This window comes from Onychomys torridus, chromosome 9 (genome assembly GCF_903995425.1).
Source record: "Onychomys torridus chromosome 9, mOncTor1.1, whole genome shotgun sequence".
In the NCBI taxonomy this organism is placed as follows: domain Eukaryota; kingdom Metazoa; phylum Chordata; class Mammalia; order Rodentia; family Cricetidae; genus Onychomys; species Onychomys torridus.
The window spans coordinates 4,777,917-4,793,299 of record NC_050451.1 but is presented as its reverse complement, the minus strand read 5'-3'; the positions used below and the strand labels follow the sequence as shown (position 1 = coordinate 4,793,299).

General features: G+C 39.0%; 1 protein-coding gene across 11 annotated transcripts in view; it reads right to left on the bottom strand.

Moving 5' to 3' along the window:
* Positions 1 to 15,383, bottom strand: part of Pbrm1 (polybromo 1) — a 107,491-nt gene that overhangs the window by 26,534 nt on the left and 65,574 nt on the right. For all 11 annotated transcript variants that reach the window (XM_036199920.1, XM_036199921.1, XM_036199919.1 and 8 more), the window contains 5 exons: positions 9,617 to 9,802; positions 7,794 to 7,951; positions 6,781 to 7,044; positions 3,559 to 3,704; positions 1,628 to 1,785 (listed from right to left, as the gene is read on the bottom strand). In XM_036199920.1, coding sequence (XP_036055813.1) covers positions 1,628 to 1,785; positions 3,559 to 3,704; positions 6,781 to 7,044; positions 7,794 to 7,951; positions 9,617 to 9,802 — 912 coding nt within the window. The remainder of the gene's footprint in view (positions 1 to 1,627; positions 1,786 to 3,558; positions 3,705 to 6,780; positions 7,045 to 7,793; positions 7,952 to 9,616; positions 9,803 to 15,383) is intronic.

Here is a 15,383-nt window from a genome sequence, read left to right as displayed (position 1 = left end):
TCTGCTGGGCTTACAATAGAAAGTGACTTTGGCATCACTTCAGTGTGGATCTGAATTTAAAAGGAAGATATTTTTTTGCTACAGAAAGGCAAGAGTTTAATGACTTCACTGGTCTTAGTTCATTTTCCCCATGACAGAAAGTTGAAAATGTGCTGAATAACTAAACAGTTTTGCGACATGTAATTCTGAAAATAATTATAAGCATCAAAACAACTAAGCTAACATCATCATCAAATAAAGACTAACAAAGACTTCTCTTTGGTTGTGATCCATGGTGGCTCATTTAAAATCATGAACAATCAGGGTCTATGTGTAGCTATGCAGGTTAATGGTAGAGTGTGCGCCTTAGCATGCACAAAGCCCTGGGTTCAACCTCTAACTTGGAGTGTTGGTGGGGGATCCACAAAACATTGACCATCACTGTAAAGCTTCTAACTAGTAATCTTTTCGGAAGCTGTCTCAAGGATGCAGCATGGCTAGTGTATGATCTAGAGGCTCTTGGGGATTGGGGTGACAGAACAGCTGGCAACACTGTTAGTATATGATGATGCATGCACACAACTAGATCTAAGAAACAGAATGCTGTGCGGCTGGAGTCTCCAGCTCAGCCCTGCTTCATTTGCCCATTCCTCCCTCTCATTCTTTTCCGCCTTCTCAGAAAAACCGCCAAGTGGCAGCTCCTCCTGAGGCTGCCAGCCCCCCAATCCCTGCCCAAAACATTATAACTGGGCACAAACCCTGCTTATGGAGGACACACCATCACCCTACGCCTACAAGGATCTCTAGGAGCTGGAGGACTTACAGGGGAGTTGGTTTGCTCAAATATACCTGGTCTTTTACTTTTTAATTTGGCTTGATCTAGCTCACTGCGCTGGCAAAGAAACCTATTATCAGGCTACAGGAAACCTATCAAATACCACTAGGAATGCTAGGCAGATGACCAAAGAGAACTCAAGACATTGGTTTGAAATGGAGAAAATAAAATGATCAAGTTGAAGAATCTAACAGAAATTGAATCATTAGATTATCCTCCCTTTACCCTACCTTACTCTTACAACATTGTTCACACAGCATCCATAATGATTCTTACTGCTAATGTGTCTGTCACCTCACATGACAGCTCTGCTCCACATGACTGCAATTTCCTTTCAAGCCCAATCACTGCACTGTCTATAAGGCCTACTATGTGAATATCCAGAATACTCTGAGGGCTCATTCCTTATACCCCATTCCCTCCCGTGCTCTAGCTACACAACCCAATCTAAAACAACACATTTGCTACACCTAGAACAGAGCCTCAGAGAATTCTCTTTTGTATATTTTTAAACTATACTAGGGTCAATTCATAGAGCATCTATCAGCAGATTTTGGCCAATCACATGACCTTGCCTCAACACTATTGTCAACTCCTTTTTAAAAATTTTCATTTAAACTCTAGTTACCACCTGGTGTTCACTGTTATTTATTTACTGACTCCCCAACCTTTGCTCCAACGTCTTTATGAAAGCAAAGACTTTGATATTTTTATACTGCTACAGATCCTATGTCTAGCAGAGCGCCTTGCAGAGCAGCAGTACTTATTTAATGTTTTACAGAACAACTGTGATGAAAAAGGACAAATACTTACCTAGAATACAGCTCATGGGGCAGGTTTCTTCCAGATTACTCAGAAACACTTCCTTTTTGTAGAACATTTTTGTGGGCTCATGTTCTGTTTCTTCTGGGTGAATGAAGATGGGGCCATAAAAATATGCAGCTCCATCTCGAACCCATACTTTTTCAATTCTTAGGGGGGAATAGAGAAATGAAGTTAAAATAATTTTAGTCTTGAATGATTATCTAATAAAAACTCTACTAGCTAAAATGTAACAGTATACAGCATTTAGAGGAATTTCATGGGTGCTCCTCACCCTTTAAGATACCTTTCAGAGAAGATACTCTGAAAAGAGAAAAGGACAATTGGCCACTAGGTGAGAAAAGACTTTAACATAGTATCAAGGTTTGTAACTAGATCATTTTATCCAACTCTCAGGTTTTCTTACTGAGATGTTCAGTCACTGGATTTGGCAAGCATTCCTTCAAAACAGAGGTTCGAAAGCCGGGCGGTAGTGGCGCACGCCTGTAATCCCAGCACTCGGGAGGCAGAGGCAGGCAGATCTCTGTGAGTTCAAGGCCAGCCTGGTCTACCGAACGAGATCCAGGAAAGGCACAAAGCTACACAGAGAAACCTTGTCTTGAAAAACCAAAAAAAAACCAAAAAAACAAAAACAAAAACAAAAAACAACAAAAACAAAACAGAGGTTCACAGCTTTTGGTGGAAGATCAAGCACTAGATCACTTTCCTTTTGGGCTACTCTACTGTACTGTTTATCAACCTAAAATTCCATATTTTCAGGGTTCCAGACATAAAGCAGTATCTTCATTTCAGTGAATACTAAGTAAACCTTCCAGTTTACTACACCAACTTACAGGAGTCACTCTTGACTGCCCTACTCTTGGAATCTATAATCCATTGATTAGGAATGCTATTAGCCTGACCTCCTAAATACTACTGTGTTTAATTAGCCACATTTAAGAGGCTATCATTCAGCTGGGCATTGGTGACACACGACTTTAATCCCAGCACTCAGAAGGCAGAGCCAGGTGGATCTCTGTGAGTTTGAGGCCAGCCTGCTCTACAGAGCGAGATCCAGGACAGGCTCCAAAGCTACACAGGGAAACCCTGTCTCGAAAAAAAAAAAAAAAAAACCCCAAAAAACAAAACCAAACCAAACCACCACCACCACCAACAACAACAACAAAAAAAACAGGCTATCATTCTTGCCTGGATTATTACAATAGCCTCCTAGCAGATCTGCTTGCTTCTATTCTTGAACCGTTTCAGTATCAATAAGGAGAAAGCAGAGCAATCACAATAAAGCAGGAGTCAAATGTTACTTCTCTGCTTGAGACAATACAAAGATACTTTATTTAACTCTACAAAAGTTCAAGTGCCCACAATGGTCTCTGAAACCTTACATGATTTGCATATTACCCTACTACCTTACACAGGGTTCACTCTGCTAGTAGCAAACTTCTGGTTTAAGTGTGGTGTACTTATCTCTCAAGCATTTATACTGACTATTAATTCTGCTTGGAATGTTTTCTCTGATATTCACAATTCTTACCATTTCTTCATGTTAATTCAACTGCCAGATTCTTAGTGAAATCTATACAGATCATTCTCTAACCCCTTACTGGCTCCAATTTCAACAGTATGTACCAGGATCTAACATACAACTTTACTTATGCAAGATGCTTGTCTATTTTCTCATTTGAACAAAGCTCCACTGAAGTAAAATTACCTTTCATTCTCTGAGTGTTTGAGACAGGATCTAGTCTGAAATCTTTGTTCTTCCTGCCTTAGCCTTCCAATTGCTGGGATAATACACATGCGTATACTATTCTACTTGCCACAGAAGTAGGAGCAGAGGAAATGTGGTGTGAGGAAGCTGGAGAATCTGAGTGTGAAATACTAAGCCTCAACTCTCAGCCCCAACCTCATCTTCCCTAATTCACCTGCCCACACGAGGGCGAACCAAGCCATGGGATTTGATGAAGACACAGTCGCCAACCTTCAGCCACATGTCATTGTAATGAAGCTGCTCAAAGTAGTGGCAACCCGGTTCACCATTGGACATCTCCACAGGGACATCTTCTTTGTCCTGTGGAGAGGAACTGGTTAAAACTGGAAGATAACAAGCAGGGGGCAGATAGAGACTCCAAATTAACTGAAGAAACAACTATAAGTAATTTTTTTTTGTGAAGGTTGAGAAACCAAACATTAAATTGTGAAAATCAAACTCTTAAGTATTGTATTCATTTCAAACTTATAATTTTCATAAAATGTTCATTTTTATACACCCCCCCTCCCGGATTGGACTTTTATTTATTTATTTATTTTGAGAGGGTTTCTCTGTGTAGTCCTGGCTGGCCTTGAACTCACAGAGATCCACCTGCCTCTGCCTCCCAAGTACTGGAATTAAAGGTATGTGTCACCACTGCTCAGAGGGGGTTGGATTTTTGAGAAGTAGAAAATTCACACATCACTAGAATATAAGGAACAAATTCTAGCCAGATGGTGGTGGTGCACACTTTTAATCCCAGTACTTGGGAGGCAGAGGCAGGTAGATCTCTGAGTTGAGGTCAGCCTGGTCTACAGAGTGAGTTCCAGGACAGTCGGGGCCACAAAAGGAGACCCTGTTTCAAAAAAAAACAAAAGCCCAAAAAACAAACAAACAAACCAAAAAGGGAACAGATTGTATGCAACATTCTTTGTTTAATTTTAGAGAATTTCCCCCTTCCCTCTGTGGTAATAGGGATGGGATCTAAGATGTGCTAGACGATAACTGATATCTCAAACCCTTTATTTACCTACTTATAAAACAGAGTCTTACTAAATTGGCCCTCAATTCATTCTATAGTTTAAGCAGGTCCCGAGCCTTCCTTTCTCTTGCTTCAACCTTCCAAAATCCTGAAATTATAAGCATGTGCCACCAGGACCAGCTTCTGTTTAATAATATCTTTATAAATTAAGTTTATTCAGTCTCTTCTAATGGCATAGCTCATTTTATTGCCCACTCCGGAAAGTAATACTCCTTTCTGATCCCTGCAGGATTCAGAAATATAACAAGCTGGCCTTTAACTTGCCTTTTTGATACACAGAAAGATTCTCTCCATCGTTTCTGTCCTAGTTCCTGGTTAACATCTCTGTGAAACCCCCAGGGAAGTCATTCATAACTCAGCAGAAATGAGTGTGAAGACTGGTTTCTCACACCACAAAAGCACACAGCAGACTAAATAGGAAAGAGGAGTGGCAGAGCAGGTAAACTCAGGAGACCTGGCAGAGTGATGAGGATCCTCTGGAGTGTTTGCCTGAAGCCTTCCTCTTCAGACCTGCTCTACATTCCTGGGAGGGCAGATGAGCACTGGCTGGGGGCAAAGGAGGCACTGAAGGAGACCTACACTTCCCAAGGAGTCCAGTTAGAAGCCTCCCTCCTTGTGTGGATCTGTTCTTCTAGTCCTCTGTTCCCAAAGGGACACTAGCCCTCCTACTGTGGCCTCTTATCTGTCGTTAGGCAGGTAAAGCAGGGAGAAGAGTGCCAACCACTAGTTTGGCACCTTACCCTGGCCTCTGGATACTGTCTTCATTTCTAATGTTAATAACTCAAGATATTTTAAATTTGTATTATTTTTATTGATTCTATTATGGCAAGAAATAATATAGTTTTATGACATAAACATGATGCATTCTGGTTCTGAATAAATTACCTACTACATGTAACAACATAGGGCAAATTACCTGATTTCTTTTGCTTGATTTCTTCATGTATAAAATAAATGACAGTGTGCCCCCCAGATGGGGTTATTGGAAAGCATAAGTGATATAAAAATCTTAGTTTAAAAAAAAAACCCAAAAAAAACTAGTAATCTAATGAAATATAAAAAAACTTTTGAGTCAGGCAGTGGTGGTGGCACATGCTTTTAATCCCAGCACTTGGGAGACAGAGGCAAGCTGATCTCTGTGAGTTTGAGGCCAGCCAGGTCAACAACAGAGTAAGTTCCAAGACAGCCATGACTGTTACACAGAGAAACCCTACCTTGAAAAAAACCAAATAAGTAAATAAATAAACCACACAGTGGTAGAGGGCTTGCTTAGCAAGGGCAAGGCCCTGGGTTCGGTCCTCAGCTCTGGCAAAAACAACAAACAAACAAACAAAACAAAAAAAACCGTTTATTTTGAATAATCCTTTCATTCCTAAGTGGAAGATTCCTTCCTTGATCATTTTGATCATGTTGTTTTAAAATGGCTTTGATTTCACTTACAAAAATACTATTGTCTCAATTTTTATATTGATATCATACATGAGACCAAGGCACAGTTCTCATGGACTTTGCTGGGTGTGGAACACAGTTTGCTCTGGCTTTATACAATGAACTAAGGGTTTTCATTTCTATAATATCAAGTAGTTTAAACAGCTTTTTTTTTTTTAATTTTTATTTTTTGGACAGGGTTTCTTTGGCTCTTCTGCACCTTACTCTGTAGACCATGCAGGCCTCAAACTCAAGAGATCAGCCTGTCTCTTGACTCCTGAGGCATGTGCCACCATGGCTAGTTTAAACAGCTTTGAATTACAGCAGTCCTACAAAGTGTTAAAAAGAACCCACCTATGATGTTGAGCATATACTCAATCCTCACTGGTCTCTTTGATTTACATTTTTATGCATAGTCTGCCTACATGGTATGTCTATACACCTAGTGCGTGCCTGGTGCCTGCAGAAGCCAGACCCTGGAACAGGAGTTAAGGCTGGCTGTGAGCTGCCCTGTGGGCGCTGGGGTTAAACTGGGTCCTCTGAAAGAGCAGCCAGTGCTCTTCAGGGTTAAGCCATTTCTCCAGCCTCTTGCCCCTAGATTCACTTTTATTTATTTATTTCTGTTTTTTTTTTTTTTCCCGAGATAAAGCTTCTCTGTGTAGCCCAGGCTGTCCTGGAACTCACTCTGTAGACCAGGCTGGTCACAAACTCAGAGGTCCACCTGCTTCTGCCCTGGCCACTCAACTTACTTTATATATTACACTTAATTAATATTTTTCCTTTTCACTGAGTTTCCTCCTCTGTTTGACTAAGGTTTTATACCCTCAAATTTTCTTTTCTTTTTTTGAGTTTAAATATATTAATTTACTTTCTGGAATAGATATTTTAAGGTTAAAGTTCATTTCTAGATGGTTACTATCCACATACCTTTTCCAAGTTAAAACTGTCTTCAGCTTGATTGTCTTCTGAGTTGTCTGTATTCTTCTCATCATCCCCTTTATCTGCATTTGCAAATACAGAGGCCACTCGAACTACAGGCAAGGGCACATCCCGAGGGACAAACCTAACTGAGCTGATGGGCATTGTCCACAGTTTAATTTTCTTAAAAGATTTGGTTTTGGCAGAATATCTTGATTCACAGACAAAAACATCCTCATCTCGAAAGTTTTCTGGGCATAATTTAAAGTATTCCTGGATGGGTTGGGAATAATAACACAAGTAGGTAAGTTTTCTGAAACGTAACCCCCAAAATAAAAACAAATGTTAAAAATCAATCGACCTAACATCGAACTATTAAAACTTTCTGACAATAAAAGGTAAATTGCTAGATAATTGGGGGTTATTTCCTTGGCTATATACCCTTTAAAGATAAATATGAATTCTATTTATATTTCTGATTGCCCTTTGAAAATATATTACTTTCCATATTGTGAAAATGTTCTTAAAGCTTTGGACAGGTCTCATTTGCATATATGGAAAATAGCACATCTTATTACCTAAAAACAAAACTGATAATTGATAATGATTACCTTTCAGAAAACATCATCCTTGCAAAATAGCCCAGCAACATAAAAACATTAATATATTTGTGTATAAATAAACAATATACAGCAAACGGTCTCTAACAATTATATTTATGTTAATTTTTTTTTTCCTTGTGTTTTAGAGGCAGGGTTTCTCTGTGTAGCTTTGGAGTCTGTCCTGGAACTCACTCTGTAGACCAGGCTGGCCTAGAACTCACAGAGATTCGCCTGCCTCTACCTCTTGGGTGCTGGGATTAAAGGCGTGTGCCACCACTGCCTGGCTCATGTTAATTTCTTATATACAGACACAGGCTAAAGATGTTTGAAACAGAGTTCCTAATTTTTCAACTACAGAGTTTTATACTTTTAAATTGTATTTCCAGGGAATGACATCAGTGGAATGAATGAGTTTCTTACCTTGACAAACATGACTACACATTTGCCTAGAATTTTACTAACAGGAACTTTATTATAATAGTCACTCTTAAAAACTTCTTTTTCCAGAAATTTTCGTGTAGCCAAATGGAATGTTTCATTTGGCCGATAAAACCAACAGCCATACAACCATTTTTCACCTCAAAAACAGAGAAAGAAAAGAATTATTAACAGAAATCTTATATTCTTTGCAGAATTAGGAAATACTTTACCCATCCATTATGCCATTATGTCATGTGGTTTTACATTAAAATTTCTTGGTAGAATTATATTAGAGGAAATTAGTATTTTAAAACAAAGTAGTACTAAGAGACCTAGAAGACACCATTTCCCTTTTAGAGCTATGCACAAAGAAGAGGGCAGAAGAGCTGCCCGTCGATACACAATAGATTCCCGTGCTTCAGTAAGGAAGTAGGCACAGGAAAGGACTTTTTTTAGCACAAAGGTGATGGAATCCAAAAGCATGATTCGCCTGATTGGTAGCTTAAAGAATTGAATTGCCTATCCTTGTACCTGCTGTTAGCATCATTCTTAATGTCTCAAAGGCAACTTTTTGTTTTGTTTTGTTTTGTTTTGTTTTGTTTTTCAAGACAGGGTTTCTCTGTGTAGCTTTGCGCCTTTCCTGGAACTCGCTTTGGAGACCAGGCTGGGCCCAAACTCACAGAGATCCGCCTGGCTCTGCCTCCCGAGTGCTGGGATTAAAGGCACCACCACCCTGCTAACTTTCTTTTTTTATTGTTTTAGTTTTCTGTTTTAAGACAGGTCTCACTTGAAGTTCAGGCTGACATCAACCTCCTAAGTGTTATGATAGCAGGCATGTGCCACCAAACCAGCTAAAAGGCATTTTTTTTAGAGAGGCCTTTGACAAGAAATTATAAGCTCAGTTACATGTTTGCTTATAATATTTTTTATTTGTGACATTCATTGGAAAAAATTTTCTAGATAAAAACATGAGACTTGCTCTTCTGAATCTCTGCCATCCTACACAGAGTTTAGCTGTAAGTGTTACTGAATAAACGACTCTTGTCTACACATTAAGAAGTTACATTTCAGGCTGGAGAGGTGGCTCAGAGGTTAAGAGCACCGACTGCTCTTCCAGAGGTCCTGAGTTCAATTCCCAGCAACCACATGGTGGCTCACAACCATCTGTAATGAGATCTGGTGCCCTCTTCTGTATACTTAATAAATCTTTTAAAAAAAAAGTTACATTTCAGCCGGGCAGTGGTGGCGCACGCCTTTAATCCCAGTACTCAGGAGGCAGAGCCAGGCAGATCTCTGAGTTCGAGGCCAGCCTGGTCTACAAAGCGAGATCCAGGAAAGGTGCGAAGCTACACAGAGAAACCCTGTCTCAAAAAACCAAAAAAAAAAAAAAAAAAAGAAGTTACATTTCTGAATCAATTGTGACACTGCCCAACAGTGCTAGATCCCATGTTTATATACAGTAGGTGCTTAATTATATTTATTGGTACAGTGAACAGTGTATTTATTGATGTAACTATTGTTGGAAGGCTTAAATAAATGAGTTAAAATTTTTCTTCCAGAGGAAAAAGGAAAAGTAAATACAGTCATATTTCATCAATCCGCCCCTTAACTTTTTTTATATTTAAAAAAATGTATGAGTGGTGTGCCTGGTACCTGCAGGAGTCAGAAGAGGGCATCAGATCTCCTGAACTAGAGTTAGGGATGGTTGTGATCTATGATGTAGGTGTTGGGAACTGAATTCAGGTCTTCTGCAAGAGCAGCAAGTGCTCTTAGCCACTGAGCCATCTTCCGAGTACCTGTCCTTCAATTTAAAACAAACTTACCAGCTGAATCCTCCCACAGTCTCTCAATACAGACTATATGTGGTTGTAGATTGGCCTCTGCAGGTTCAACATATACATAATCTCCAACATGATACATGCTGTTCTTAAAGCTGCAGTCCTGGCTGTATGTACGATGTAAGCCTGAGAGGCCTGCAGAACCTGAGGAATCTTCACTTTTTTCAGCTTCTTGGATTGGGAAAAAAAAAAAAAAAGGATATTCAGTAAAAGACTGTGGGTGTCAAACATTCAAGCACATCACACTAATACACTGAATTCTTCCTTTCTTTCCCTCCCTCCTCTGTCCCTTTTTTTGAGGATCTCTCTATGTAGCCCAAACTAGCCTCCAACTTAGGTTCTCTTGTATTATAGGGATGAGCCACCACATCTGGCTATACTTAATTCTTTGTGTGGAATTCAAAGACAGGAATCAGTAAAAGCAGCAGCAGCAGCAGTATATTTTCAATAGTCACTACCTCAAACCAAATTTTGATTTTTTGAGACGAGGGAGGGTCTCATTAAGCTGTCTAGTTCTTAAATTCACAGGTTCAAGTGCTCTAGTCCTGCCCCAGCCTCCCAAGTAGATGGAACTATATGTGTTCACCATTAAGGCGTTCACTCAAAACGGCCTTTCTGAATGAAAACAAACTGACAATGATTTAAGTAACTATTCTATAAGACAAATCACTTCAATGATATACACTCGTATACTAATTTTTAAGAATTCATTGGCCGGGCATTAGTGGTGCTCGCCTTTAATCCCAGCATTCGGGAGGCAGACGCAGGTGGATCTCTGTGAGTTCGAGGCCAGCCTGGGCTACCAAGTGAGTTCCAGGAAAGGCACAAAGCTACACAGAAAAACCCTGTCTCGAAAAACAAACAAACAAACAAAAAGAATTCAGAAAGACATTACAGAATAAATCCTACAGAAAATGTGATATACCTCTTTTCCATACTGATGTTAATGAAATTATTTCTTCTAAGTTATTACAAGGTTAAATTAAATTTAGTGGCATTTTAGAAATAAATATGTATGGCATACAATGGTAAACTATGTGTATGTGTGTGTATAAAATACTAAAAACATTTCCTCTGAGACAAAATACTTTTAAACAAGATTTTAATTTCCTTTTTTTTTTTTTTTTTTTTTTTTTTGGTTTTCTGAGACAGGGTTTCTCTGTGTAGCTTTGCGCCTTTCCTGGAACTCGCTTGGTAGCCCAAACTCAGAGATCCACCTGCCTCTGCCTTCCGAGTGCTGGGATTAAAGGCATGCGCCACCACCGCCCAGCTAAGATTTTCATTTTTTAGGCAAGATCTCCCACACCCGTGTGGACCAGGGATTGAACTTTACCAGTGAGCTGTATCTCCCAGACCTTATTTTTGTTACGAAAACATCTTTTTTTTTTTTTTTTTTTTTTTTTTGGTTTTTCGAGACAGGGTTTCTCTGTGTAGCTTTGCACCTTTCCTGGAACTCACTCTGTAGACCAAGCTGGCCTCGAACTCAGAGATCCTCCTGTCTTCCGAGTGCTGGGATTAAAGGCGTGTGCCACCACTGCCCAGCCAAGAAAACATCTTTTAATGGTTACAATACAAGCTATCTGCAAACACTACAGATTATTACTTGTTTAAAAGTAAAATGCCCTTAGTATTACTATATACAGATGATATTCAAATAAAGCACTCTCCGAAATAGCAAGTCCCAGTTTTTCTGTGAATCTCTCCCCCCAACTCTTTTTTTAAGACAGGCTTTCTCTGTGTAACAGCTCTGGTCAGAACTCTATTTGTATACCAGGCTGGCCTTGAACTCAAGTTCTACCTGCCTCTGCTTCCCAAGTGCTGGGATTAAAGTCGTGCATGAGGGCTGGAGAGATGGCTCAGTGGTTAAGAGCATTGGCAGCTCTTCCAGAGGTCCTGAGTTTGATTCCCAGCACCCACGAAGTGGCTCACAACTATCTCCAGTGGGATCTGGTGCCCTCTTCCACCATAAAGGTGCACATGCAGATACAGCACTCATACACATAAAATAAATAAACAAAATCTTTGGGTAGTGAATTCCAGCTGAAAAGAAAAATCTGGTTGGAAAACAGACACGGAAGTCACTTGAAGTCATACATGACCACCATCTAGCTTCTGTGAATCTCTTATGGAGACTATATAATATAAATGTAACATTAAATATAATACAAAAAGGAGCCTAGAGCTTCTGAGAGATAGTTTCTTCCCAAGAAAGATTCCCAAGCAGATTGTGTTTGAGTGTGGATTTGTGTATAACCTGATACCATGAGAACTGGCCAGCCTCATCTAAAGCTTTATGTTTCTTGTCTTAAACTCTGACACCGGCTTTTCAAGCCCAGGAGGAGACTTCAGACTGGGGCACAGACTATTTACTCAATCTCTATCATTTTCCCCAAAGGCTTACCACTTCACTAGGTAAAAACATTTATAGATGTTTATCTTATCTTATTGTGAATCTGTTAAAAACATACTTTTAATCTAGTTTTTGACAGTGACAGGGATCAAACAAGGCCATGGCTGTATTAGGCTAGTTCTCTACTACTGATTTGTACATGTAATCCTGTTTTAGAGTATCTTACTTTAGGCCAAAGCTTATAGTCCTCTCTATGGTTCTCTATCATATAGTATATGCAGTCAATGGAGTCTTGAGACAGGTACTATTCTTTCTGGGGAGGCTGCCTTCTGCTACCAGGTCATTTAGCACAGAGAGCTCCCATATAAATTCTATGAGCTTTTCCTGCATGCTCACCTCCATGATCTTTGCTTTTCTCTTACAGAGGGAACCACCTTATTGGGATTCATGGCCAATGCCAGCTCCACCACATTTTATGCCATCAACTCGGCATAGTCCCAGACATAAAAAACTAAAAGCATTTAATTTGTGGTGATACCTCCCATAATCACTGAGTTCAGATGATGCCTTTTGACACTACAACCAAATTTCTAAAGTATCAATAACCTCTTTGACAAATTTTAAGATCAACACAAATAAAATGTGCATCTGGTAAAGATACTTTGGTTGATTTTCCATTAAATGCATATTGTAATTTAAAATGTTAACAAAAACATAGCTGAGAGAGATACACTTCATTTAAAAGCTGTAAAACTTCTGTCTGAGTCTTGCCTGTGGCTACTGGTGTTGCATTCAGAACTTTACCAGTAGCTCTCCCAATACTTCTCACTCTCAGAAACTTGTGCTAGTAGACTCTTTCTACATCTTCAACTTCCTAAGGATAGTTTCCCATAAATTAAAATGCTGGCAACAAGCATTTGAATTTAAGTGCATATTCCAAAATAATCTCCAAAAGTCTACACCAATTTAAAACCCTCACTGTGGATCTAAGGGCATTGCCAAGTTTTTGAGAATTTTATACAAACAGAATCAGAAAACTGTACTAATAGAAGCAGTGTACAAAATGAAAAAAAAAAAAAAAAAAAAAAAAGGCTACCTAGCCCCTTCACTCTTTATAGACAAGAAGTAAGCCAACTAGTCATTCAGTTACAAACACCTTTCCCCAGGAAGAATTCTGAAGCAGAGTACTGTGCCATAGAGGAATCCTCTCATTCTAGAAACTCAATGGCTTCTGTTTAGCTGGATTCAAAAATTAATGAAATTTCTTAATTCTTTCTTTCATCTCTTCCATTTTGAATTAGAGTACCTGTAACTATTATCCTATGCATGTATGCACAGAGGGCATTTTTTGGTCAACATATCAACATGAAAGGAATCGTTTGGATGAAGAATCACACCAGGCTCTCAATCACACAACCCAGATGACTCAGATGATGAGAAGGGACTTTTGAGCCAAGGGTATTTAGATGACAGACACACACCAATTAGAAGGGAGTTTGTAAAAATACATGGAAGTAATTGAATTATATCAGTGAGGAACAAAAACTGGAAAAAACTGAGACCATGACCAAAAAAAACAAAAACAAAAACAAAAAAAAACCCTAGACTACTTACAACAGAATGTTAGCACAAAAATGGACATTCAGTATTTATAATCAAGAGCACTACTTCTGTAACTTTTTCATCCCCAACTAAAACACTGCAACAACTAGACAGTAACTTCCCACCCTTTCTTCTTGCTCCTGGTCACCCTTATCCTACTTTCTCAATGAATTTGCTTATTCTAGACATTCCAAGCAGGTTCAAGCAAACACTATTTGCCTTTTTTCATCTAACATATTTCATGAAGTATGTTTTCAAAATTGATCTATGTGTATTTCATTTTAAATAATATTCCATGGAATGGATATAGTATAAATTTCCTTATTCACATACCATATGCTTGGGGTGCTTTTGACTATTATAAATAATGGTATTTGTTCCTATGTTTGATATGCCCAGTCAAGTCATTTTAGTGCTTATACTGTGTTTATTGATTTTTGACCATTTTTGTTCTAGCCATTACTAAAATATTGAGAATATGACTGTTGAGCTCTTTCATTTCAGCTGTTTTCCCTCACATGTTCTAAAAAAGATTTACATTACGTATGTTTGTGTCTGTATGTGCATGCATGTAAGTTTAGGTAACCTTGGAGGCCAGAAGAGGGCGCTGGATCCCCTGGAGCTGAAATAATAAGAAGGTGGTTGTTTACTGCCTGACATGTGCTGGGAACTGAACACTGCTTCTCTAGGTGTGCTCTTAACTGCTGAGCCACACCTCTAGTTCATAAACTTCATTTTAAAGGGTAATTTATCTAAATACAAATTTGGGTTTGTTTGTTGTTTACCCTGAAAATTTTCATATCACTTCACTGCTTTTTAGCCTTCATTATTTTGTATAAAAAGTCAGCCATTAAGGAGAGATGGCTCAGCAGTTAAGAGCACTGGCTGCTCCTCCAGAGGTCCTGAGTTCAATTTCCAGCAACCACATGGTGGCTCACATGGGGGCTCACAACCATGAGATCTGGTGCCCTCTTCTGGCCTGCAGGCATACATGCAGACAGAACACAGAATACATAATAAATAAATAAACCTTAAAAAAAAAAAAAAAAAAAAAAAAAAAAAAAAAGTCGGGCTGGAGAGATGGCTCAGAGGTTAAGAGCACTGGCTGCTCTTCCAGAAGTCTTCAGTTCAATTCCCAGCAACCACATGGTGGCTCACAACCATCTGTAATGAGATCTTGTGCCCTCTTCTGGCCTGCAGGCATACATACTGTATACATAATAAACAAACAAACAAACAAATAAATCTTAAAAAAGTCAGTCATTAATTATGCTGCTGTTTTCTTTTATCTGATGTTTTCGTTTTGTTTTGTTTTTGCCTTGAAATTCAGATTTTTCTTCCAGCAGGTTTTGACGTATCTAAATGGATCTCTTTGGGTTTATCTTACTTGGGGTTTTTGGGCCTGTAGGTTAATGCTTGTCATCACATTTTTGAAGTTTTCACCCACTATGTTTTCAATTTCTTTTTTCCCCTCTCATTTCTTTCCACTAGTATTACTATGACAGAAATACCTGGAGACCTGATACTAGGGGTTGCTTCCTTTTCTGAAAAATTAGGAGTCAGCCAATGACTTGGGTAATAGTCACATTCAAACACTTTACTCCATAAGGATCTACCCTTAGTTGACTAATCTCTGAAGACAAAGTTACAGCCAGTTTTCACTGGATTTTTGCTTTTCACCAGGTTCTTATATCATTCTCACACATGTATGTTTTTGGGCCAGCAAGCCTTCAGCTTTACTCAATTCATTTCCACATCAACTGCTTTCAGTTGGAAAAGATATAGACTCTATCACTCATC